The sequence below is a fragment of the Melospiza georgiana genome, chromosome Z, assembly GCF_028018845.1.
Source record: "Melospiza georgiana isolate bMelGeo1 chromosome Z, bMelGeo1.pri, whole genome shotgun sequence".
Lineage (NCBI taxonomy): Eukaryota > Metazoa > Chordata > Aves > Passeriformes > Passerellidae > Melospiza > Melospiza georgiana.
Window position 1 is genome coordinate 805,981 of NC_080465.1, and position 26,319 is coordinate 832,299.

The 26,319-nt window shown below is 42.7% G+C and overlaps 1 protein-coding gene across 1 annotated transcript in view; it reads left to right on the forward strand.

The window, feature by feature from the left end:
- MSH3 (mutS homolog 3) overlaps positions 1 to 26,319 on the forward strand; it is a 92,244-nt gene that overhangs the window by 16,077 nt on the left and 49,848 nt on the right. The window contains exons 9-12 of the mRNA XM_058043454.1: positions 15,722 to 15,834; positions 17,498 to 17,612; positions 23,852 to 23,936; positions 24,500 to 24,609. Coding sequence (XP_057899437.1) covers positions 15,722 to 15,834; positions 17,498 to 17,612; positions 23,852 to 23,936; positions 24,500 to 24,609 — 423 coding nt within the window. The remainder of the gene's footprint in view (positions 1 to 15,721; positions 15,835 to 17,497; positions 17,613 to 23,851; positions 23,937 to 24,499; positions 24,610 to 26,319) is intronic.

The window sequence follows — 26,319 nt, forward strand, 5'->3', positions numbered from 1 at the left end:
GTTTAAAAGCACCCTGCCGTGTCTCAACAGACCTACTGGAAATTCTGTCCCCATCTTCCTTATGGGCCCCTGTAAGCACTGAAAGGCCGCCCCGAGCTCGGGCCGAAGCTTCTGGTGCCCGGGTGAGCGATGGCAGCCGTGGCGGCCTTTGCTGCCGGCAGAGCTGCTCCATCCCCGTGCCCGTGCCGGAGCCTCCTCTGGCCCGGCTGCAGCAGCTGCAGCTCCTTGCTGGGCCGGCCCGGGGCTGGGGCAGCTCTGCAGGTGGGCTCTGCCTGAGGGGCAGAGGGGCAGAATGGCCCCGGCCCTGCTGCCCGCGCTGGGCTGGGCCGGGCACGGGGCTCGGGGCTCTGGGCTCGGGGCTCTGGGCTCTGGGCTCTGGGCTCTGGGCTCTGGGCTCGGGGCTCTGGGCCCGGCACGGGGCTCGGGGCTCTGGGCTCGGGGCTCGGGGCTCTGGGCCCAGCACAGGGCTCTGGGCTCTGGGCTCGGGACTCTGGGCTCTGGGCTCTGGGCTCGGGGCTCGGGGCTCGGGGCTCAGGGCTCTGGGCTCTGGGCTCTGGGCCCGGCACGGGGCTCTGGGCTCTGGGTTTGGCACGGGCTTTGGGGTCCCAGCCAGGCTCCACAGCAGCCCCAGGGCTCCTCCAGGGCTGCTCCCTCTGCTCAGCCTGTGCTGGAGCCAGCCCTGACCCGGGGGCAGGTCACTGATGTCCACAGATGTCCCCTGGGACTCAGCCTTTGACCGCTGCCTCTGGATGTGCACAACCAGCTGATTCCTGAACAGTCCATCCATCAAACCATTCCCAGGGCAGTGCTGGGGTTTTTTTGTTGCTAGACTAACAAACAAACAAAAAAAACCCCCAAAACCACCAGAAAACAAGCTACAACAACAAAAGAACCACACAGAAAAGACCTCAAAGCTAAAACAAAAGGGAAAAAAACCCACCTCTCCCCCAAAAAAAACCAAACAAAAAAAACCAAACCCAAAAGATAAACATATTCATTTGACAGAAAGGAAGCTAGGAAGAGGGGTGAAAAGCCTTTAATTTAAGGGAAACAGTGTGTAGCTGTCAGAAATCCATACTTAGAGTATTAATTGCTTTGTGAAACTGTTTTAATTGTCTGAAAAGATAGCACATGAATTTGCATCTTGAAGTGGAGAAGTTCAGCCTCCCCATAAAGCATCCTGTGTATATTGCCAATACAGTGCACTTGTTATTCCTGATGGCTTTGAGAAGAACCCAGCTTGTTTTGTCTGTGAAAGGTAACACTGGGATTGGTGCTTTGAGTTAATCTAGGTTGAAATAGCACTCTGGATGTGAGAAATTACACGTGGCCCAGCTCTTGGACCCACCCAGAGTCAGAGCACAGACCTGACCTGGCACCAGAATCTGAATGCCAGTGCCCTTGGGCTGCCTAAGCAAGGAAATGCTTTCATAAATATCATCAAATGTGCTTGTGATTAACTCCAATTAACTTGTGTTTTGGAATGCTTGTTTTGGAATCTCCTGTTCAGTACTCAAAGCCATAATGTAATTTTTGAGCCATGGCAGAGGGGAAGCCATGCACTCTATCAATTAATCATCCTGTGGTGTATAATTAGCACACTATCAGATGTTATTAATTGCAGAGTAACACGTTTGGTGTTTTTAATGTACTGAGGAAAGGAATGGAATGGAGTTTCAGCAGCAGCTCTGGAGTGCTGCTGGTGGGTTAAGAAGTTGTGTTCCTACAGCCCCTTTTGATCTGATCATGGCAAAAGTTGTCGTGGCATGATAGAGAGCTGCGGCAGGAAATGGAGACCCACAAACACCAAGAAACCTCTTTCTTTTAACATAACCCTTTTTTCTGTTTGTTTTTTAAAGAAAGAGAACTTGTCCTGAGTGTGGCCACGTTGAGAGTAGTACATCTACAGGCACAGGAACGACTTCAGAAACATGAAGGAATTAATGTGTATTAATAGGGATGTGTTTTCAGATACTTCTGGCTCATCGCTGACCATGAGCAGAATCTAGACCCAGGGCCCTTCATGTCAGGCTGACTGAAAGGAGTTCTTGGGATTTTGTTGGGAACATTCTTTATAGACAGATTATGCCAACAACTTCTTGTATTTTAAAACAACTACATACAACTTCAAGTTTAATATAACTTCCTGTAGGTTGAGAGACAGGTATTGAACAAATAGAAGGTTGTGTGTCTTGTGAACATAAGTACTTTATCTGGCAAAAAAATGCAGTTTCACTTAGTAGATTTATGCCTCTACTCCCAATATTGTAACCATTTAATTTGTCGGTAATAATAGAGGATTTATTACTCAGTTTCCTTAGGTCTTGAGTTACAAAATCTAATAAGTTGGAGTAAGTATCCATTGTCTGTAGAATTAAGATGCTGGTTTTTTTTCTCCAATTTTTGACTTATTGGAAAAGCCCCAGGCAGAACAAAGTTAAAAGTCTGCTACCTCTGTTTTCAGCTCACTTCTCCAGAGATGATGTGCAGCCTTGTGACACTTAAAACTGTATTTTGAGCTGAACCATTGCCAGCCCCCAAAGCATAAACATTAGATAAGTTGACTTTCAATTTAGAATTCTTTCTTGGGTTTTTTTTTTTTTTCCATAAAAGCATACCACTTGGCCCAAGCTGCTTTCACCTTCTTCCTCGAAATGTTGTTTTATTTTTTTCCATTTGTAAAATAATTTAAGTGGCTTTTTGCAGTCGGCTCCTTAATGGTAAATCCTTGGAAAGAAAGAAAAGAACTGCCTTTGCTTTTTTTCTTGTATTAGCTTTTCAGAGAACAGGAAATGAAGGTAAATAACAATTTCTGATGAAAACATCCCACTCTTGGATTACAGGAATGTGGAGTAAGACGAAAATATTTTATGTAGGGAGTATAATTGATAACACTCTACTTGTATTTATTCTGTTAGAGACGTGGCTGTGTTTAAGCATCTTTGTACATCTCACAGGAAAGCCTGAAATGATTTGTTGAAAAATTAACAAGTTCAATTCATCACATTTGATGGACCCTTAAATCATCTTATCAAAGGAGACATTAATTACAAGTGTAATTGACCAGCCAGATGTATCCCGTTCTCTGTCCAGCAGCCTCTATTAAACCATTACAAAACATTCAAAGCTCTTTATCTGAGGGAGATGAGAAGTTGCCCGTGCCAAATTCTGCTTTAGCAGAGGGATTTCCGTGGTGTTTTTTGGGCTGAGGCTGAGCAGATGTTCCTGCATGGGCAGAGTGTTTTGTCCTGTGGTTTTACAGAGTTGGCTGCGAGCTTGGACAGGGCTGTCCCCGGGTGCCAGGAGGGCTCCATTTGCAGGACTCTTTTTTTTAAATTTAATTAGATGCATGAGAAGCATCTTTGTGTTTGAGGTAGAATTATTAAAAACAACATACCATTAATGCACGTTCCCAAAACCCTGAAGCCTCTTCTGGTTTTTGATTGCAGACTGAAAGCAGTATTAATTGCCAGGTTAACACATATAACAATAAAGGCTCCTGGTCTTTTGTGTCTTCTCTTGCTTTCATTCAGATTACTTCCTAAGGAGTTTCTTTCTCACTTCAGACTGGGATTTATTGTTATATTCACCTCCCTGCTCACATCTTAAAAGTTTTGTTCCAAGTGCTGCCATGGTTTGGTAGCATTGAAGGAGAATAAGTCCAGTAATTGCAAAGAAGAAAGGAGTGGGGCTAGAGTAGAACTTTGCCTCTTGTGTTTGTATTTGAAGGTGTCTTTGTGAGCTTGGAATTGGGAGTCTTTTTATTTTAATCATAGGTGGAGAGCTCAGATGGAGACATTGCTGGAAGAAAACCAGGGGTAATACAATTTTCCAGCCTCCTTTGGCTGTGAGGTCATTAGGGACAATGCACTGAAGCATCACGCAGCTGGATCTTTCTTGGAAAAGTGTGAAAAGTCTTTGCAAGGTCCAGGCCATCTACAAAGGCAAATTTATATTGGTTTTTGAAATGTCTTCTGAAGAGTGGGTTTGATTTTTAGGATGGAGCTGTTTAATACTTGGGGTTTTTCATGGTCTCTGATGACGTCCGTAATTGCAAATGCTGACGTCTGGAAAATCATGTTGTGGCTTTAAAATTTTTATTTCTGTAGAGTAGAGAGTACTTGAATGTGCTAGTGTCCCAAATGCTGAGCCTCCAAATCGAGGAGAAAAAAAGGGAAGGATGAAGTAGTTACATAATCTATCATATCCTTTCAGTTGGAGTTGGTTCAAGTAGTTCTGACAGTGGTGTGAGAGGAGAATGAAATGTGAGCCGTGAGTTACACATGCCAAAAACCAAAAAAAAAGAGGCTTTTGCCACAGTGTGGTTGGATATTTGGCTTGAATGGTACATCCTCCAGTTCCTTGCCCATTGATAAGGGAATAAGAACGTATCTCTTACCTTGTAGGTGGGTGAAGTTCTCTACAGCTGCACGTGCTAAGGGAATTCCTGCATGGAAAATCCTTTTGTTTTCTGAGTCTGTCCTCATCTGACATATGCTGTAGCCCCCTAACAATGGAATGCAATCACCATGCTGGTTTTCTTTTCCTCTACAGCCTGAATGAATGTATTTTCCACTTTTTTTTAAATGAAGGCTAATACCCAGAGGAGCAGGTATCCAGAGTTTTCAGATTTGGATACAGATCATGCACTTGTTTTCAATATAGTTACTTATCAAAGATAATAATTCAGAATATCTGTGAAAAAAATATCTGTATAAAATTATCAAAATCCTGAAAATATAGTTTTGATTTTTTTCTCCTTTTTTTATTATAACTTCTTAGAGTAAAGAATTAAAGAACAATTGCAGGTCTTCTGCCTGCATGCCATGGGTAATAACCCACCAGCATAACTTAAAAACACAATAATGTGTACACTTTCCTTCCATGTTTAAACTAAAATGAGGTATTATGGCCTAATTCTGATTTTACTTTTTCTGATTAAGTTGGTCTGTAATCTTACATGATGCCTGAGCATTTACCACCGGTGTTCAGTGGGGTGGATTTTTATCTTGACTTGTTTTGTTTAGTTTATGTGGATTTTGTTTGGGTTTTTGTTGGGTTTTTTTTGTTTGTTTGTTTGGGGTTTTTTTCCTTGGGGTTTTTTTTCTTCGTTTTTTTAAATTTTTTTGTGGGTTTTTTGGTGGGTTTTTTTTGGTCTTTTTTTTTTGTTTAGTTTTGTGTTGTTGCTGTTGTTGTTTGGTTTGGTTTGTGTTTAGTGGATTTTTTTTGGTTTTTTTTTGTTTTTTTTTGTTTGTTTGTGTGTTTGGGGTTTTTTTCTTTGGGTTTTTTTTCTTTGTTTTTTTGTGGGTTTTTTTCGTGGGTTTTTTTTGGTGTTTTTTTTTGTTTAGTTTTGTGTTGTTGCTGTTGTTTGGTTTGTGTTTAGTGGGGGTTTTTTTTGTTTTTTGGGGTTTTTTTGGGGTTTTTTTTGTTTGTTTGTATGTTTGGGTTTTTTTTTCTTTGGGGTTTTTTTCTTTGGGGTTTTTTTTCTTTGGGGTTTTTTTTCTTTGGGGTTTTTTTTCTTTGGTTTTTTTTGTGGGTTTTTTGTGGTTTTTTTTGTCTTTTTTTTGTTTAGTTTTGTGTTGCTGCTGTTTGGTTTGGTTTGTGTTTAGTGGGGTTTTTTTTTTGTTTTTTGGGAGGTTTTTTATTTTTTTTTTTATTTTTTTTTGTTTGTTTTTTTGCTGTGTTTCTATCACCCAGGGTTCTGAGCCTCTCTCTCAGGGACCACAGCCAGGCACTCTGCATGTCTGCAGCCCAAAGCAAGGGCACCTGGATCCCCCCTGGGTATGAACCTGAATCCCCTGGACTGGCATCATTACATTGCCGTGGTGGGTGCAAGATCCAGGTGTGGCCTTGCAGAAGGCAGTGCGCTTTCTCACTGAGGCCTGTGTTGGGTGTTCAGTGCTCCTTGTAAATTTCCACAGCAGTTCTTGTGATTAAAGAACAGGAATTATGTTTCTGACGGTTCTTGGCAGGTAGAGTAGTGGCAGCAGTGTGGGAGATTAGCTCAGAGTGATTTAAAGCAGAGACATGGATGGACCCTGTCTGTCACCATCTCAGTCATTTCTTATATAATCATTAGAAATGATGTTTCATAAGCTGGTGGTGACTCCCATTCAACTTCCTAGTGATGTTTTTAGTCTGTGTAGAGTATCTTTGTGGCAGCCCCTGCAGATGTTGGGGTGCATTGATGGCATCCCTGGCAGCGTTCCCTTGTGCAGCCTGCCCAGCCCAGAGATGCTGCACAGCCCAAATCCTCTCTGTGCTTCCCCTGGAGCCTCTGCAGCAGCTCCTGGTGTCTTTCTAACCATTGTGGATTTGCTGTGGCTGATACATCCTTTCAGCTTTCAGCTTTGTTTTGAGGTTCTCTTCAATCCTTATTGAAAAAGCAATTAACTGGAATTTAAGATTCTTCCCAGAAGTGTGTTGTGTTGTAGCTGTCTGCTTCTAGTTTTTAATTGAACAGCCTCGCCTAGGAAACGCATTTGTTTTTTGGACAAAGCACTGTGTGTTTTGCATATGTATGTGTATGACCCACGTAACTTCCACTGTTTTGAGGGCCAGTGCAGTTTCAAATATGTTGAAATTAAAATGCCTGGGAGATTTTTCTGCTCACTCACAGCATAACGGAAGGGGGGATAATTAAAATAGTTGGGAAATATCATTAAGCATTGAGCTTGGCTTTGTTCAAGCTGAATTTAGACTGTTGCTTCTGCTGCTGGAGAAGATGGGTCTTTGAATAAGATGTTTTCTCCTGGCTGTTTCCTCCATCAGCTTGATGCTAGAGAGGGGTTGTGATGGAGAGTGCTGATGGCAGTAGGCAGAGATTTGACAGAAGCACAATGGGTACGTCTTCACTGAGAGATCTGGTAGGTGGGGAGCCTTTGCAAAAATATTGCAGGAGAGACAGAGGAAAGTGCTTTGTGCTCAGAAGTTTCTGCTGCTGACAATGAGAACGGTTCGTGTTCCTGTCAGTCGGGACAAGCATGATCAGACAGCACGTGTCCCTGTGGAACAAAGAGCTGTGCAGTCACTTGGGGAGGCTGTGTGCCTCGCTGGGGCTTCTCAAGAGCTAGTGGAAGTATTGCTGTTTAGAGCAAGGTGGTAGTCCACACTTTTGTGTTAGAATCTCAAAACTAGTTCTTTCAAGGCTATTCTGTCATCTTTTACTTTGCTCTGCCTCTCCAAAACTTCTTGGTTTCTTTTGGTCATATTCTTCTTATTATCTAATTTATTGGTAATATTTTTTAAGCACTTCAAAGTCTTTTTTTTCCTAAGTGATGCAAGGTAAAGTGGTAACAATCTTGAGTTATATAATGTATAATACAGAACTCAACTGTACTGTCTGCCAACCTATTGTCTGGTGCTGTAGACTTGCTTTTTTCCCCTTTTGCTAAAAAAGCCTTCTAAAATGCTTGGTAACTCAAAAAGAAACTGAAATAGTATTAAGTGGTGTCCTGAATGAGTGTGCTTGAGCTTGCTCAAAAAATCACCAGCAAGGGTGTGAGCAAGAGCCAGATTGAGCATTAAACTACAAAGTGGTAATGTGAAGAGTGGAGAATCAGAGAGGGGTGCTGTGGCAGGCAGCACAGGACGTGCAGTGATGTAAGGACGCAGAGCTGCAGCTGCACAGCCGCTGAGACAAGACACAATAGTAAGAGATAGTGTAGAATTAAATGAGTAAATACTCCCTTTTTGTTGTTTGCTTGCCCAGCTGTACGATGTTGTGTGAAGTTTAAGGCCCACACTGAAAGAAAATACCGTGAATGATCCCACCTGATGGGAAAGAACACAGATCATTAACATTTTATTTACGACTTGGCACAAACTTGGGTGACATAGGGATATGAAATGCTCCATCCTTGAGGACAGAAAAGGGGGGTTGGGATTTGGAAATGATCCCAAAAGCACGATGAAGGGCTCATGTTTCATGGCCTGTCATTGAGGTGCAAGAAAGAGAGATGGGGAGAGCCTTCCGCACCTGATTTTAGGATATACAGCAGAAATGTGCAGTTTCATTCCTGTGCGTTTTTCATCTTTGCTGTACAGATATAAAGATATGCAGATATGTAGAAATACCTGTATTTATCCTTAGGGATAATCCCAAGGTGTTGTGAGAAGATGATTGGCTCTGTGTCCTCTCCCCTTCCTCGCTCCCACTTTGATTGAGAAACAGCTGTTGGTATAACAGAAAGAGTATTATTTATTCAGTGTGCATGTAGTATGGCAGATCCTGGGCAGGGTTTTCCTGTGCTTTACTTTGTGGTGTTCTTGTTGCCTTGGTTTGTTTGCTTGTTTGTGGTTGGTTTTTGTTGCTGTTTGATTTTGTTTCATTGTAGTTGGTTTGTTGTTGATTTGGTTTGGTGGTTTTTTTTTTTTGGTTTTTTTTTTTTTTTTTTTTTTTTTTTTTTGTTTTTGTTTGTTTGTTTTGTTTAATTTGTTTGAAGCCCTGCGAGTAGAGGGACTTCTGCTTGGCATAATCCTGACTGGAGGAACTGCTGATTTTGGGGACACCCTTGTGCAGCTGGCTTACCAGCTGATTTATGTGGAAAGAGGAAAATTATAGTCTACAAATGTTAATTTAAAGGTATTATTACATTCAGGTTAGTTTTTGAGTGCCAAAAGTTGCTTTATTGCTGGAAGTGCACCATTCATTGTTTCTGGAATGCCTTGTCCAAAGCAGGCAGATTGATAGAGCAGAGATTTTAAGATCTCATTCTAGCTCTCTGGAAGCTGGCTTTTAAAAAAGAAAAGGAGGACCTGCCTAGGTACCTGAATTTTGTTTTCCCCTTTTGTAAATTCCACTGTGATGAAGCTCAGTAAAATGTAAGACAATGGATCAATGCCTGATTCATTTCCTAGCATAAGGCACATCTCTGTCAGGCTGCAGGTGGAAGGGGCAGTGGGACAAGCACAGGGCAGATTGGTCCAGGCTTCTGCTGAGACCAGACCAGTGTGAGCTGCATCCACCCACCCAACACCCATCGTGTTCTGTGCAGCTTCTGCAAAACACCTTTTAACTGCAGACAAAAGTTCAGCTTACCTCCCAAAATGTCTTTTCAGTGGCAGCCTCCCCACGTCTTGGATAAAAGCAATCTGAGCTAAGAACAGAGAGCCACCAGTATCATATCAGGTAGATCATAATGAACAGACAGCTGGGCATACCAGAAAATAAACACTGGCCTTAGCTGAGTGTTCCTGTACACATTTGAAATATACAAATATGTATCTGTATATATAAAGGAAAGTGAATATTGCTGGAGGTGAGGGCTCTGCAGAGCTGTGTGATGTGATAGCTGCACAAGATAGTTCCTGTTAAGCAGTGCTGGTCACTGGCTAGGAGCTGCCCTGTGCTGGCACTGTGATGGGACTGGTTGGATGATGTGCTTGATAAATTGAGCCTTGCACCGTGGTGCAAAGAGATTTTAAAGATAGGGGTGTTATACTGATTGTCATCAATCATGTGAAAACTAGCGTGTCACTACAGGGCAGGAAATGACACGACATGGACATGCAGCTTTCTCAAGGTAAAAAAGAGGGAAGTTTAATTTCCGACTCCAGCATTTATAGGTTTCCAAAAGGGGCAGTGGATTGGAGGGTGACAGTGCCACCTCTGAAATGACACTGGACAAATTACCAATCCATCACATTTCTCTTCCTCCATCAAAGAATGCAAAACAATAAGTGATTTACATAAAGTGAGAAAGTTTGTTACAAGAATGTAAACATCAGAAGACTTAGAAAAACTCTAAAAAACCAGGGCGACCCTAGTAAACTCTGCAAGCTTGGGGTATCGAATGGAAAGAACTTTTACATCAGAGGTTAGGGTTTAATTTGTCCCTCCCTGTGCTTGTTCACAGCCCTACACGACGGAGACAATGAGTGCATTTCAGGGGTTTCTCTGCCACGTTGAGCTGGTTTTTGTGACGCTGTTTGAGGCCGCCTCAGCCTCATTTGAGTGGGCTGGAGCTGTGCTCTGCGGGCCTGCCCAGAGCGAGTGCCCGCGGGGCAGCGCTGAGCTCACAGCACTCGCCCCACCTCGCGGGGCTCGGCCCAGAGCTGCTCTCCAGCCGGCTCTCTGAGAGCTCCTGCCTGTGAATCATGCTCTGCACATCGCTCTGAGGACGCGTGGAGCTGGCAAATAGCCTCCCTGAGATCAGGCAGGTACAGCATCTGCGTCTCCTCTGCAATTGAGGGAAATTAAAGTGACGCGGTGGGATTGTCTGGGTTCGGCCTTGACTATTGCTCATCCTGGCTGTTCCTAGGTGCTAATAATAAATAGTTTCCTGGCAGTTGTTGATCCTTTCTACTTTCCAAGACATGAGTGCAATGTGTCTCATCCCGTTCTTGAGACAGGCAGATGGAAGAAGCCTGAAGAAGATTTCTGTGTGTGGGTGCAGAAGCTGCTGGAAGTGCAGCTGTGCTTGTGTTTTGTCCTGTGCTCCTAGTTCTGCCCTGACAGAAGGGATGTACTCTCATGCACAGCCCTTTGCTTTTCTCTATCTTGCTTACTCCACTTCTTTGGCAGCTCCTGCCTCTGAGTTACTAAAGCTAAAGGAATATTTTCTTAGAATTCCTTGGTTCCAGGCTTCAGGCTTGTCAGTGTGGCTGGAGTTCTTTTCAGATGTAGTTCTCCCTGAGAAAATCAGAAAATGTGTTGAGAAATGTTGGTAGTTCAGATGGAAAAAGGCAAGCAAGGAGTTTTTCCCAAGTTTTTCTCTGTGTGTGTTTATATATTTGTAGGTGTACGTGCATGTGAGTAAGCAGATACACGTATGTGTGTGTATGTCTATTGAAGTGTGTCAGAGTTGCTTCTGGGCTTTTCAGCACCTTCTGGCATTCAGGAGGGGTCTGGATGGGGCATTTTAGAAGCTGGAGGTGCTGTGTTGTATGTAACATACTGACAACACCATGTGGTGATTTCTGTTTGGTTTTCATGGACAGCAGCCATTTGTGTCAGATACTCAGAAAAGGTGACTGTGCTGCTGTTTTTCTGCAACAGCAGTCTCCATCTCTGGCATCTGAAAGCTGCTCAGAGCAAACGTGGGGAAACACTTGACTCTGCCTGCAGAAAAAGCTGTGCTTCTAAAAATGTGTGTGCTCGGTGCCAAAAGAACAACTGCTTGGAAATGTCCCTGAGGCTTTGCCAGAGAAGCTGCTGCAGCTCTGTGCCAAGGCTCACCCAAAAAGGGAGGATGGTTGTTCTCCATTTCCACAGACACACTCAGAACTGAGCCCCCTTGATGCCTCAGGTTTTAGCTTTGATATTTCTCAGGTTCTGTGCTGCTTTAGTGTGTGGGTCTGGGCTCCATATCAGGGGATGGTGAGCTCTGTGCACAGAGCAGGGAGACAAAACAATTCCTGCTCCAGCTGGGGAACAAATGACCCAAATCTCAGCCCCAGAGCACAAACACCATGGGCTGGAGAGAGAAAAACAAGCAGGGTGGGACTGCCTGGGCTAAAGCTGGAATGGGACAATGAACTGCAAGGTGCAAATGGAGCAGAACTGATCCCAGGGACAGACCCCGTGCCCGGCCGTGCATTTTGGGGCCGTTTTGGGTTCATTTTGTGACCATTTGGTTCATTTTGGGTGCGGCCCTGGCTGGGCTCTGGTGCTGCCCAAGGTGCATCCATGGAGGAGATCCTTGTAATAAATCCAGGCTTTATTCTGGAACTCTGTCCAGCATCACCCTGATAAAGCATCGCCCTGAGCTAGGAGGGGCTGGATAACAAAGGTAATCCAGTGGTGACAAGTGAAGGAAAGTCAGTTTCTGCCTCGTGGAATCTCTGCTGCTCACAGCGACCCTGAGATGTGTTAGAAAGTCTCTGTTCCCAGCCCGGTGCTCAAAGAAGCAGTCCGAGCTCTTCATTTCTCGGTCTCAAGGTTGTTAATTGTTCCTTATCTGTAAAATTCTTTCTCCTGCCCTGCCCAGGTCTGTCCAGCAGGACAGTCAGAGGCACTCTGCCTGCCCCAGAGCGGTGTTACCTTTTTATACTAAAAACTGCGTGTGCAATATTTACAGTTACTGCCCAATACCCATCACCTGTGTTAGACAGTGAGCTCCTACTCTAAACCAATCCCAAAGTGCCAACATCACCCAGAAGATGGAGGCCAAGAAGAAGAAGGAGAAAGGCTGGACATGCCCAGATTCCTTCATCTTGCCCCCTGAACCCCCATTCTAAAAACCCCAAAAAGATTTTTCCACTCTGTGATAAATTCACTGTCATTCGACATAAACTTTTGTGGCTTGTAATTCTTCATGTAAAGGTTGGTAATTGTTTTTTCCAAGGGCTAGATCAAAGGCACAGGGATCTTGGGCTCTGTGCCAGGGTCTCTGAGGCCCCTGACAGAAGCTCGAGCCCTCCAGGGCAGCCAGAGGGATTTCCTGGGTTCCCACATCTGCCAAGCATGGTGATAAGGGAAGGTGACACAGTGTGCTTGGATTTCTGAAAGGACTAATGCGTCCAGGTTGTCTTGCCTTGCTGGGCAGTGCTGGCACTTTTTCCCTGCAGTGACAGACTGGTCATCTCAGCAGAGTGGGGATGAGTCTTGAATGAGTCTTGAAGAAGTTGTACAGGAAAAACTGAATAAATCATTTGTGCTTTACAGGTCTGTGCTTAGCATCAGAAGTAAAAATTTTATACTAAATTTTAGGAGCAGACACCTTCCCAAATTCTGCATCATTGGTGTGCTTGTGTTGTGATACAGGGATGCGCAGGGAAATTTTGGTCTGTGCACCCCTGCATTTGAATGCACTAAATCAAAATGGACATGGCAGAGTAAAGGTAAAATTCTGCACTTACTTGTTTTCCTTAGGAGGACTTACTGAGCTTTAAGGAAGCTGAGTTTGGAAGTGTCTGTTTTTGCAGTAAGTCTTTATTCACTTTATGCCTGTTTAATTGTGAATTGTAGAGCAACAATGAAGTGGTTCCTGCTTTATGTAGCAAACTGCAGTTAGCTCTTGTGCTTAAACCAAGCTCATTCCTAATAAAAGATTTTGTTATTTTTTAGATACCTTGAGTCAGTTTCTGTAAATTAGTTTTATTTATGTTGTTTCCTTTTAGCTTCCAGCATTTTCATAAATGTTTTTCTTAAGAGATCTTTCTGTCAAAGTGAGAGTACTCTTTATATTTTTCCTACAGCACTTGTTAAGCAACAAATTTTAGGTTGATGCATTGAATTGTCAGATAAATAGAGGAATTAAACCCAGCAGTGCTGATCCTTTTTCACTTTGCCAGCAGGGTGACAGATAAATCAGTCCCTCCAGTAACAGGAGTAGGTTAGGATGCGCATGTCATGTTATACATGTTACTGCATTACAAAGGAAAATGGCTTTTGGTGATCATCTTGCTGCACATGAAAACCTTTGCAGCAAACTTTTTTTTCATGCCTCTTGTTAAAAATTTAGGTTTTTTTCACGCATTGAATCTGTAACTTTCCAAATTTTTTTACTTTATCTAAAACGTCAGGTGCATACTCTTCAGTCAGAATGTCATATATATTTGATGTTGCTGTATCTACAATACAAATATTAAAATATTTGAAGATCATTGCAGATCACTGAGTTGGTAATTTTAAGTTAGTGAATAATTGTGAATGTTTCTCCTTCGCTGAGTTGGCAAACAAAAATATTGTCAGAAGTCACTGAACATATATTGATTGTAACTATCATATTCCAGAGTTTATGCTAAGGAGTTGGGCACATTTGGTTATAAAAGGGAAGAAAATCAAATGAATCAATTCCCCCCTTTCCTAGGAAATAAGTAAATTCTTTTACTTAATGAAAACTTTCACAACAGTAAGTGTCTTTTAGTGCTTCACTATGTGCTTTTGACAAAGATGTTAGTATAGCTATTTGTTGTAGCATTTTTTAGTTTTAAATTAACAATATAATAGATAATTTTAAGCTTACTCTAATTAATAGTAGTAAAACTACAATGGAGTGGCACAACTAATTAAAGATTTTATTTGCAGTTGGTGACTATTTAAAGATCACATTTAATAATTTTAACAAAATTACATATACAGAGATTAGAATGCTGGATCATGGTTAGATGATTTGTTTGAAGGATGGAGTTTTGCACCTTGGCTAAAGGAACTTTGCAAGATAGGTTTATATGCATTGATTGTTATCGTGGCATTGTTAGTGGTAGTGCCTTGTGTGCTTCACTGTGCACAGCAAATGATGAGCAAGGCCATCAAAGGAGTTTTTTCTGACAAGAGGCAGGGGGAAATGTGGGAAATGGATTTATAGAGAGTTCTCAGGGCCTGGCAGAAGGCTCACACAGTGTGCAGACCTTGAGACAAGAAATGCTGGCTTAGAAATGCCGTGGAGTGGTCAGACATTGCTGAGAGAGAAATGGAGCCAGAAACAAGTTACAAAGCATGGCCTTGTAAATAAGACTGGATACTGTGGGGAAACAGAACTGTGAAAGATGCACTGTAGTGGGACCCACAAGGGGTAATTTTAGATAATTGGCTTTAAGGCATCTACAGCACAGTGTGGCTAAAGCTGACAGGCTAAGAAACTCTTACAGAGTACTGCAATTAACAAATAGTTAACTTCTGATTGTGATGGAGTGAATTATAACATCTGCACTGTCTCACCCTTCAAATGAGACTGGAAATTGAATAAAAATTTTGAAAACACCTCTCAAGTTGTCCCATCTCTGGGTTGTGAAAAGGTATTGTCCAACACAAGGGGAAAAAGGCAAGGAGGAAAACAGCTGACTAGGGTTGGTGTTTTCCTTTGCTTGAAGGATGTTTGCTCTTCCTGAGAAGGGTTGGGGAGAGGGGACTCCAGAGAGTGTGAAGACTGAAAACTTCATTTGATCAGTCAGTTGAAGGCAGAGCAGGATCACTGAGCATGTGCTGGGACAAGTCAGGTTAGTTGGACACGTGTTGTGGAAATTAACTCTCCTTTTTGAGAGCTGGATATATCGATCCTTTCAGGTGGGGGTATGTGGAATGTGAGGCAGCAAACCTGTCTGTTTTTCCCTGTGAAGTTGGAAAGCCCTGCTGAAAGGGTATTGATTAACTGGTTTTTAACCAGCATTATCTGTTCAGTGCTTATCAACACTGTGCAAATTGCCATGATAAGGCAGCAAACAATCTTAGTTCCAGCCGCCAGTTAGGGAAAACAGGCAGTGGGGAAATGCTGCATCTTGTAAAGTTTGGTGTGTTTGGTGGTGCTGTTAAAGTGGGAGGGGCTGCTGATACAGCTGATATAATTGATAAAACTGCTGGCAGGAGAGGGTTATCAGCAATAATCCATCCTTGGCTGCCTAGACTGCAGTAAGGCTAAAAGAAATCCAGCCCTTTAGTTCTACAGCATGGAAAAAAAAATCTTCCAAAGGATAATTAAATATGGAATGGGATGGGATAATAGCTTAAGTTTGATCCTCAGAAGTCTTTAAGAAGAGATAAAGCAAATACTTGCTATGATTGGTGAAGATGTGTTACACCACCTCTTGCTGTCTCTCTTTTGGCTATGCTTGCTGCTGTTTGGGTTTGCTTTATTTGCACTTTCAGAGAGGTTAGAGGAAACATTAAAAAAAACACACCATGCTTGGAAATGTTTTCAACCTACTTTAATAGCTCATTTCTTAATTCCTTACCCATTCAACTCCTAACAACGCAAAGACAAAAGAAAGTGCACTTTTGTAACCTCCTTCATGAGGGGAGTGTAAAAACCTGAAAGTCATTTTTTTTTTTCCTTTACAGGTTACAGGATGACAGAATTAGGTTAGAAAGGATGGAAAACCACAATTTTGAGTACAGCCATGCTTTTCAGAGGGTTACTGACTTCTATGCAAAAGAGGTGCCTGGTACTGCAGGTATGTTCACTCAGATTTTTATGCAAAAGAAGTGCCTGACATTACAGGTCTTTGATTCCAAATATCTTTGAAGCATGCACCCTGTTAGCCTTTACAGTCACACAGGCTTTTGGCCACCTTTGCTTCATTCTCTGCACAGTGGGATGTCATTTTGAGCTTGGTGAAAAAGGAACATTATTTAAATAGAAATGAGGCAGGGCCACGATTACTTTTTCTCATAGCTTGAAGGTGTGTTTTTAGACAGATTTAAATTTAAACATACATAACAGTTGAGGGGGATTACTCAACATCTGAAATATTCCTCAAGTTCACAGGATCCTGGGATGTTTGGGGCTGGGATGGCTCCACACAGGGACACTCCCGGCCCTCCCTGGGCAGCTGTTCCAGGGCTCTGCTGTCCCTCCATGCACACAAGTTCTCCCTCCTGCTGCCCTGCCCCTCGCTGCCCTTTCCTCGATGGCCACTGCTGCTGGCACTGGGCACCATTGAAAAGAGTCTTTGACACCCCTTTGAGGTATTTATATGGATTGATGGGATTCCTCCTCAGCCTTCTCTTCTTTAGACTAATCAGGCTCAGCTCCCAGTCTCTCCTCATGAGAGGTGCTCCAGCCTCATAATCATCTTTATGGCCTCCACTGGAGCCTCTACAGCAACTCCTCGTCTTTCTGGAATCTGGAGTCCAGAACTGAGCACAGCATTCCAGATGTGGCCTCACCTGGGCAGGGCAGAGGGGCAGGATCCCCTCCCTGACCTCCTGATGCATTGCAGGATCCCCGTGCCCTCCTGGTCCCCAGGACACTGTCAGATAATGGTCAATTTGCCACCCACCAGCAAGCCCAGGCCCTTCTCCACAGAGCTGCTCTCCTGTGGGTCACTCCCAATGCGTTCTGGTACTTGGGGTTGTTCCTCCCAAGCACCTGTGGTTGCCCTTCCTTGCTGAACCTCCTTAGGTTTCTCCCTGCCCAGCTCTCTGAAGCACAGTGTCCCCTTGGTGAGCACAGCATCCCCAGCCCCTGCTGGCCACTCCTGGTGACCTTTTTTGGTGCATTATTGGTGATGCCCTGCAGAGCCCCCTGCCCCATCACCTTCCCAGGGGTGGCTCCTGGGAGTGTCCTGGGCCCTCCTTCCTGCCCTTTTTGAAGACTGGCGTGACAGCCTTGTTAACTAAGTTCTCAAGTTGTTGCAGGTGTTACCTGAGAACAGCTTTGAAAACATCCCTGAAGGAAGCTGAACTCTGTGGGTTTTAAAAAGTACTTTTTTTGTGCTGTGGTATCGTGGAGTGGGTTTTCCTGTTGCTGCAGCTGGAGCAGGCACTGTAGTAGAGTGCTGTGCACAAAAATGAAGATGTTAGAATTCCATTCTTAGTCTGTATATTTAGAAGTTTGTTATGCCAACAGTTAGTGATTTTTTATGAAGGAAAACCCATGAGTCAAATGTTTTCTGTTTCATCATGTGTTTACACTGTTGCAATGTGTCTGCATTATTTGGAATTGTAAGTGTTATTTTGGGGCCTTGCATTATGTTGATTTATAGATGTCATAAAACACTGTATATACATGACAGATTTCTATTGAAATAGAATAAATTGAAAAGCAGATTATCCTTTTTCTACAAAGTGGATTAACCAGAAAATAAGCATTTAACAAGAAAAATTATTTTTTAGGTCCTCAAAACCTATCTGTAATACTAAGCTTGGATAAGCCTGTTATTTGCTCTCTGGCCGCAGTAATTACATATCTCAAAGAATTTAATTTGGAAAAGATGCTTTACAATCCAAGGTAAGTTGCCTTACATAAATTTCCAATTCAAAGCACCACTTCTTGCAAGTTTTAGCAGACAGTGTCCCTGATTGTAATGAAAAACTTGCTAGTGATAAACACAGTCTTTGTAAAAATTACACCTTCCATTTGATTTCCAAATCAGAACTCAAAGAATCAAGTGGTTCCTTTGAGTGGTGTTTCAGGAGAACCTTTGTGAAGTTTGTGTAGACATTACTGCCAGTGATGTGAATGAGCCTGTACTGCTGCCAGGTTTGAAAACAAACAAGGTGCAAAAACTCTTTGATACTATGGAAGAAATTTTATAGTTTGTTGGTATCAGCTGTTGCATCTCAGCCACAGTTTTACTGTATAACCAAAATGTGGGGCTTTTCTGGGCAGGTAAAAAAAAAAAGTTGCTGTTGCCACATAGCTTTGTGGATGTCCTTGCAGTTTGCCAGCAGTGTGTAAATAATGTTTTCTTTCTGTAGCTCTGGAGGCAGGTATAAACTCTGTGTTGTTTCAGCTGCTGAATGTAATGATCAGTTTTAGGGAAAACTGTTTAACACATCCTGGCTTTCTGGGAAGTCCCTTGGCTGGACTCAGGGGTGAGTAGGAGTGGGGAGAAGGGTCATGGCAAAAGCTGTTGCTAGAGGATGACCATTTGTGCAAAGTTTCTGCAAAACCACACTGACATGGTTGTGACCTTGTCACCTCTTAAGCAGCCCAGCACCTGGGTTTATTAGATATGCTGAGATGAGAACTCAAGATTTGTGACAGGCTTATGCAGGTGGAATCAAGTGAAAATTGTCACTGCTGTCACTTTTAAAGCTTCTCTTATCCTGTCTTGCATGAGTATAAATCATTGCTGTCCTACCTGGCTTAGCTTTGGAAATATCACTGAGGCTTATTAAATAGAACAGCTTTACCTGTCGTGGATCCTCTGCAAAATATTCTCCCAGTTGTCTCAGTATTCCTCTGTCCCATAAGTATGCAGGATTTAATAAAGTCAGTCTGGCTGCAGAGTGGAAACTTAGAAATATGTCATGTCATTTGTAAATCATTCACATGTTGTGTGGGATTCTGAGAGTTTGAAGGCCAGTTTTGAAGGGCTCCCTGCATTACCAATTCAGGTTACCATCTGCATTTAAAACATCAACTGCAGGTGCCAGCTTTACACACTGCTGAAACACATTCCCAGGTGTCCACCAAAATATTTGGAAATTGTATCTGTTCTGAATTTTGGGATGGGTTTCTTTCCTTAAGTTGCCCTTCTCTCCAGGTTGTACTTAAATGTTATCAAAAGGTTTGATGTGCTTATGGAACTGATGAGGAAAGAGTTCTTGTGCAATCTTCCCTGCTGATCCATCAAGATGTGTGTGATCTGTGGTGCTCTTGCACTGTGGTGTGCCTGCTTATCTTCTTTGGCTGCCTTTTAAAAAAAAAATTATTTTTTTAATATACTGACATAGGTGGAGAAATCTTGTAGAACTTCTGAGGAAGAAAATGAATGCCAAGGAAATGCCATTTCATGGTCAGCTCATGGGTCACTGCTGTCACAGTGCCCTGTGTGCAATCACACAGGAGGTGAATGTTCTTTCAGCTGGAGAAAATGTGAAATCCATCTTTTATGTAGAAGTAATTCTGTTGCAGAGGACAAATATAATTACGTGGAGGCTTATGTGGCAGCAGTCAGTCGCATTTGTAACAGCTGCATCCTAAAATCAAGTACATTATAGACTGGGAAGGAAAAGCACTAAATATTAGCATTGGCATTTGCTTGCTGAAGGTTGCTCTAATGGATTACTGGGGACTGTATGAGCATCTGAGGGAAAAGGCAAAGAAATACTTAATGTCTTGGTGAAGTTCTGTGAAGAAATACAATAACATTTCTTGAGAGAACTTTGTGGTCAGGAGCTTGGATTCTGCTGTGTTTGTTTCTAAATCCTTTGTGCTCCAACTGCCCAAGTTCCACTTGCTGCTTGTAGTGTGTCATGGGGATCAACAAACAGCCAAATATTCAGAAAAACTCAACTTCAGTATTTTTTCCTAATGCCAGTGAAATACTATCTAAATACTGAACAGTGAAAGACTTTTAAGCAAATGATGTCTGGCTCATTAATGTCCTGAATTAGGAAATAGAAGAGAAATAACTTCCATTGCATTGTCAAGGAAGCTGAAATTCCCAGAAGAATTCAGGTCAGTGAGCATGTACAGATGAGTCAGAGAGCATGAAGTGGGAGTTGTGAGGTGGTTTTCAGTTTGTTAACGTGTCACAGGTCTGGATGAAGAAGACCTGTTTGATAGGAAGAATGACAGAAAAATCCATTTCACCTCTGTTCCTCCTTTGGACAAACACTGTTCTCCCGGCTGAAAAAAAGTTTCCATTTCAGTTTAGTAGGAAGAGTCATGAGTTACCTTGTGAGTCAAGGAATTGGTGGGGTGAAGCAGGTTTTGCTCTCATACTTCGATGAAGCTTTTAAATCTACTTTTAAGATCCTAAAAACAAGCGAAACGTTACAAAGAAATAAAGATTTCTGCCACAGCAGGACCCCAAGCTTGGCTTGGTTGCTTTAGACTTCCAGCAGGAAGTAAAAATACATGTAATAGTGAATGGTAAAAGTTTTTGTTAATCAGTGTGTTCTAATACCTTTACATACTGAGAGGCCTTTATTAAAGGCTTTTGTCAAGAAGTTAGTACACAGGTAGGAGAGGTTTTCAAGCACATTTGAGTATCCAATTTTGTTTGAAAAAATAATCATTGGCATAGCAGTTGCTGAGGAAGTGTGTCGTGGTGTGTTTCAGTTTTACCTCTGTGTTTTCCAGCATGTTGGATATGGAGGAGAGAGACTTTGTAGGTAGTGGTTTGTAAGTTTGGAACAGTGATGGATGTACTTCAAGAAATCATACACAAAACAAAAAGGGATTCAGATCAAAAGTTCTAGCCCTGTGGAAATACTCACTAATGAGTTTAAACCTGGTTAATGAAACACAAAACATAGTCTTGGGCTTGACATGCTTTGCTACACAGATTGTGGTAAATGTCTTTGTTATGGAACCTAAGGAAAACTAGTCCTTCTGAAAAATGGAGAGACTTGTTTTTACTTCTTAAAGCTTTTAGGGATTCCTGCTTTTATTGTCTGTGTTAGTTTATTTAGTGGTTTGTTCACCACTAGCATTCTCAAAGACAAAGACCCTGGAGCTCTGTAAAAGGTAATTGAGCAAAGAAAATCTGTTGCTTTCAGGGTGCCTTGCAGCTGCACTCAGAAGCATTACAGATTTGGAAAATTAAAGTAGTTGAAAGCTCTTGATCTAAATAACATGCATTCACTTAGGCTGAGATACCAAGTATGAAATTATATGTACTATCTCACGTGGAGAAAATAAGGAACACAGCACATTAAAACCACCTTTCACTGCAGGCTTCTCGAGAGGCACAATCACAGAACCCCAGGCTGATTGGGATCAGAAGGGACTTTCAAGTTTCCCCTGCCATGGCAGGGACACCTTCCCCTGTCCCAGTGTCCAGCCTGGCCTTGGGCAGTGCCAGGGGTGCAGGGGCAGCCCCCGCTGCTCTGGGCACCCTGTGCCAGGGCCTGCCCACCCTGCCAGGGAACAATTCCTTCGTGAAACTGAAGCTCCCCTACCCTAGTTTAAAGCTGTTCCCCCTTGTCCTAACTGCCTGTGTAGAAAGTTGCTCTCCTCTTTTTTATAAACCCCTTAAGTACTGAAAAAATGACACAGATGATCCAGTTCCTCCAGTTACAATAATAACTGAAGTCTGGGGATATGCTGAATCAGAACAGTAACCTTTTCATACTCATCATCGTGTGGTCCTGCTCTGAAAAAGTAATTTTATGGGCAGGAACCTCATTCTCATGAGCGTTCCCTGTAAGATTCCTAAATCTCCCTGGAAGCCTCTGTTTGTTTACTCTTCTCCTTGCCCTAAGCCCAGAGATGGCTTGACCCTGCCTTGCCACGCCGCTGCTGTGGGTTTCCCAGCTGGGCTGTGGATTTTGCGCTGGGCGTTGTGCTGCTGGGGTGCTGGGAGAGCTGGGGGCTGCGCTTTGAAGCTGGGGTCACAGAGTCACCTGCAGGAGGAGTTCTGGCCCCGCGATGCTGCCCAGTGATCTCTGGCAGGTCAGCAGTGCAGGGAGGGCTGGCAGCAGCACACCAGGCTGGTGCTGAGACCTCTGCTGCAGAACCAGCCCTGACTCAATGGTTACCTGCAACCTTCTCCTGCCGTCTGGTCTCTAAATACCTTATAAAGAATATGGTTTTTTTTTTTCACGTTTTTATCAAGTTCTGATCCCAAGCTGAGGGAAGATGAGTGGGTGGAAGCAAAACATGTTCTGTGCTGTGACATGTGGAATTGTTGGTTGGGCATATCCCGCAGTTGATCTTGGCTGTTACTCATGTACTCTAAACTCTCAATTACCACGATTAATAGCAGGGTGAAGTAACTCAGATGAAGAAAACACCTGGGTAATGTGAGACACACATAATTTATGCTGTGAAAACAACTTCAGCTTGTCTGATCTGAAAGAACTGTAAATACACTGTGAAAGAAGAGTAAATCCACAGTGCCGTGGAGCAGAGCGAGTTGCCTTGAGGCGCTCCTGAGCAGCCCTGCTGCGCGCAGAGCGTGTCCTGTGCTAGCTGCTCTAAAGCAGGGCCAGAAAACCCCACAGTCCTGCAGCTCTGGTGTGGCAGCAGCATCCTCCTGGCTCTGGAGGGCAGCTGCGAGGGCTTGGCTCTCACCCAGCTGAGTGTGAGGGACCAGGGGCTGGGGCAGGGGCAAACCGAGGAGCTGCATTGGTCCTGGGTGCAGAAAGGTGCCTTTGGAACAGCAGGTGGGATTTGCTGCTTCACGCAGGGAGTGGGAGCCCGGCACAAATCATTCCTGATTAATTTTTGCCAGCATCAGCAGTTGTGGCTGAGGATAATAAAAAGAAGTATTGTTTTGTTGCTTACAATGTCGTGTAATTCGGAAAGTGTTGCTGGTTTTGCCTCCAGTGTTTTCTTTTGCTGGTCAACTTCCTTGGTTTCTGAAATAGCGCACAAAGCAGAATAATTACGACTGTGGGTACAGTTCTGAGTCAGCTGTACTTCCAAGCTGTCATTAAACTTCTTGAGGGCCCTCAGTTGAATCTGCTTTTTTTACAATTCTGTGGAAAATACTTCTAATTTGACCCATTATTTAGGAACAAATTTGGTAGCAGGCCCAAGCACCTGCATATGACATAAATATATAAGATTAGTCTCTGAATATTTCATATTTCTGAAAGTTTTGGTGCTGTTCTTGTTTCTAGTGTAGCAGCAATGCAGCTGTGTGTCTAAGAGGAAAAGGTAGAGCATTCAAGTACTTTTCCAGAGGGTTTAAAATCGAATGCACTGAAAAACTTTTTGTGAGTCAAAAAAGTCAAGAGAACTGTTTTAAATCCTGCCCAGCAAGTGGTTCTGCTTAGTCTAGGACAGCAAAGAGTGTCCTAGATTCTGAGCAAAGGGCAGTCAGCAGGATGATTAACCCAGACAATCATGACTTGATTTGTCAGAAGCGTTTAGGGAGGATTTTGCACTTCGCAGTCCTGACTACTGCGTGTGTGCCTGAAATGATTGTCAGGCCTAATGTGACTGCACAGCTAATACCAGTGTTTTATTAATGGTGATTCTAAAGCAACACAGCCTTTGGGTTGGCCTCATCCAGTTCTGCTAAGGAGTATCAAAAAGTCAGGTAATTTTGGTTATTTCATATTAAACCAAAATAAAATATTTTCAGTTTCCCCTATTTCTGTTTTCCTACATAATGGCACTTGCAGGCTGTTTAAATTTGCAGTAGTAATGAAAATAAATATGTATTTTGATACAATATTTTGATGATGAGTCGTGTTAAAAATTTGTTCCATTCTTGAAGTATTAATTGTTAGTCCTGTCATTGCTAAATTGTAAAGTGAATAAATTAACCACTTAGTGGAAAAGGGTTAGATAACAGAAGGGCTGGATTTTGTTCTGAGCTTTGTTAGTGTCATTGTAGGAAATGAGGAAGTCTGTCTGAAATTTTATTTTCCCAAGCAGAAAGTTAAAATAAGTTACTAGTGTTCAGTTCTTTTATTTATGTGAAGAGATTTTAATTTCTTGCTTGACTTTTAAAAATTTATTTGTTAAGCTGTTGAATTCCCTAATGTGAGAAACCTGAGAGTGTTTCAGTGTTCTGCCCATGCCCACATTTAAGATAAAACATCTGAAATTCCTCTCCCCAGCAATTTCAAACGGTTGTCCAGTGAAACAGAATACATGACAATTAACGGGACAACAATGAAAAATCTTGAAATTTTACAGAATCAGGTAAGGACAAATGTAACAATTTTTAATAAATGCTGAGATTTTCATGGCTGTTTGACTTACTTTTCCCAATGAAGTTCATCAGATATGCAGATCTAACCCATAAGTCTTAAGTTCTTTTAAATGGGATTAGACTGAAGGGAGATAACGTTTTCAGAGGCATAAATGAAGTTAATCTCTACTAGCTTTTAGTACGAGTTAGGAACTGTGCTGCACTTTAACTAACAAAGAACTTTCCTGAAATTTAATTTCTTCAGCAACTGCAGTTGTGTTTGCAGTAGAGCTTGTTTTTGTGCTCCTGCTCAGAGCTTTATGCACTGACTTATTTTAACTGTTTAATTGATCCTGGTTATTTCCTAAAAAACATTTCTAGCCAAAGGAAAAGCATACTTAAATATATTACTACTCCTGGAGGTTCTTCATGTAAGGCATTGTTGACTAAAATTGATAATAAATGTACAGTTGCCATATCTTAAAGCCCAAACACAATGTTTTGAATCATGTGAAGGTCCTCCCACTGCAAAACCGAGCAGGAGAAAATAATTAAGTTATTTTTGTTATTTCAGACCGACATGAAAACAAAAGGAAGCCTGCTCTGGGTGTTGGATCACACCAGAACTTCGTTTGGACGTCGAAGGTTGAGGAAATGGGTGACCCAGCCCCTGCTGAAACTGAGGTGAGGTGGTTCCTTACGCTGGGCTCAGCCTCTGTTTTCTGCCTGTGGTACTGAGTGTACCCAGGGAATTTCATTGTCCAGAATACCTGACATCCACAGCAGAGTGATGGGTGTTGTGTTGAGGTTTGCAGGACTTAAACCATTCTTTTGGGCTCAGATAAACAGTAATGAGTTTGGACCAAGTTAGAAATTCCTCTGCAGAAATCAGAGTGGGCACCATTCTAATTCTGTACCCTTTTTCAGAAAATGAACAAGGATGGCCTGGGATTGGAGGTTGTTTTGTTCTTAAACTTGCCAATTAATGTTGGATGTCTTCCTTGCTTCACAAGTATTTACATTTACACAAGTATTTACATTTAATGTGTTTAATTTTTTCTGAAGTAGCTGTGGATGCCTTTGTTACCCCTGTACACAATCTATTGCACAGGAGAGGGTTCCTTTCCATTAATCCTGAAAGGTGATGATTATTTGGCCGCTCCAGTATTTTGACCTGTGATTTAGAAATGTTGTGTTTTGTAGCAGTACTGTGCTGGTTCTGACTTGTCTCCGTTTTGAAATGGAGTCCATCTTTTCTGATTTCTCTTGGCAGACTCGATTTGAGTGCTGTGGTTGAATGTGTGGTAAATAGCAGTGTTGAGTCCATGGGCTGCTTTTGCCCACAGTTTGAGTTTTTGGGTCCATTCATTTGAGTAGGTGTTTCCTGAGCATTGTCAATGCAGAGTTCATTGAAGTTGTCACTTTGTTCCTTTCACTTGTAGCATACAGGAGATGATCTTTTAACTTGGTTATCCACAGTAATTTTCCCCTCGGTTTTACTGTTGAAAATAAATTAAGCAGTTTTAATTTTCATTACTTTTTTTTGGCAGTTTAAATAGTGAGATATACCATTGTTTTAGCATCTTGCTCTTACTGGTAATTTACAACTGTTTCTTGAGAAGCATTTTTTTTTCCTTGACCAAATCTAGTATGTTAAAGTACTAGATGCTGTACTTCTGCAGCATCACTGCTTAATTTTCTTATTAGCCCCTTACTAATAAGTTAATTTCAGTGGCCCTTTTTTTTTTTTTTTATTTTTAATTCTTCTGATAATAGCTTTCATGCATCTTTCCCACTTCCAAAGGCTTTTGATGTGTCCATCCTAAGCAGCATGGGAGTTAACCAGGGCATCGTGTCACGGAAAGCATTTAGGTGGAATTTCGGGGCTGCTTTGCAGGGACAAATGCAAGTACATGAGTTTGTTTCCCTGCCTGCCCCGGAGCCGTGCCGGGTGTGTGTGTGCAGCTGTCAGTGGAGGGAGCCAGAGCACTGAGGATGGCCCTGGGCAGGAGCTGGCCACAGCGAGTGACCACAGCGAGTGACCGCAGCGAGTGACCGCAGCAGCTCAGCCGCCCCTCCGCAGGGAAACGGAGCACAGCAGGCACAAACTGCTTCCCCAGCACTCCAGGCCCTCTTTGTTAACCAATATATTTAGTTTAAATTCTCCCTTGTCTCCGCGCAGAGCCAGCCCCACAGGTTTGTGGTGTTGTTTCCTCCTCTCACCCCTCTTTCCTTCCCCCTCGTGCTTGGCATTTTCAGGCTGCCGTGGCTGGAGGTGATGGTGGTGCTCAGGACTACTTGAGGCTAAAAAAGCTGTTTTGCTCTGCGTGCTTCTCCTTTTCTGACTCTCGAGTTGTAATTTTACATAGTTAGTGCATGAGGCATCTGGCAATA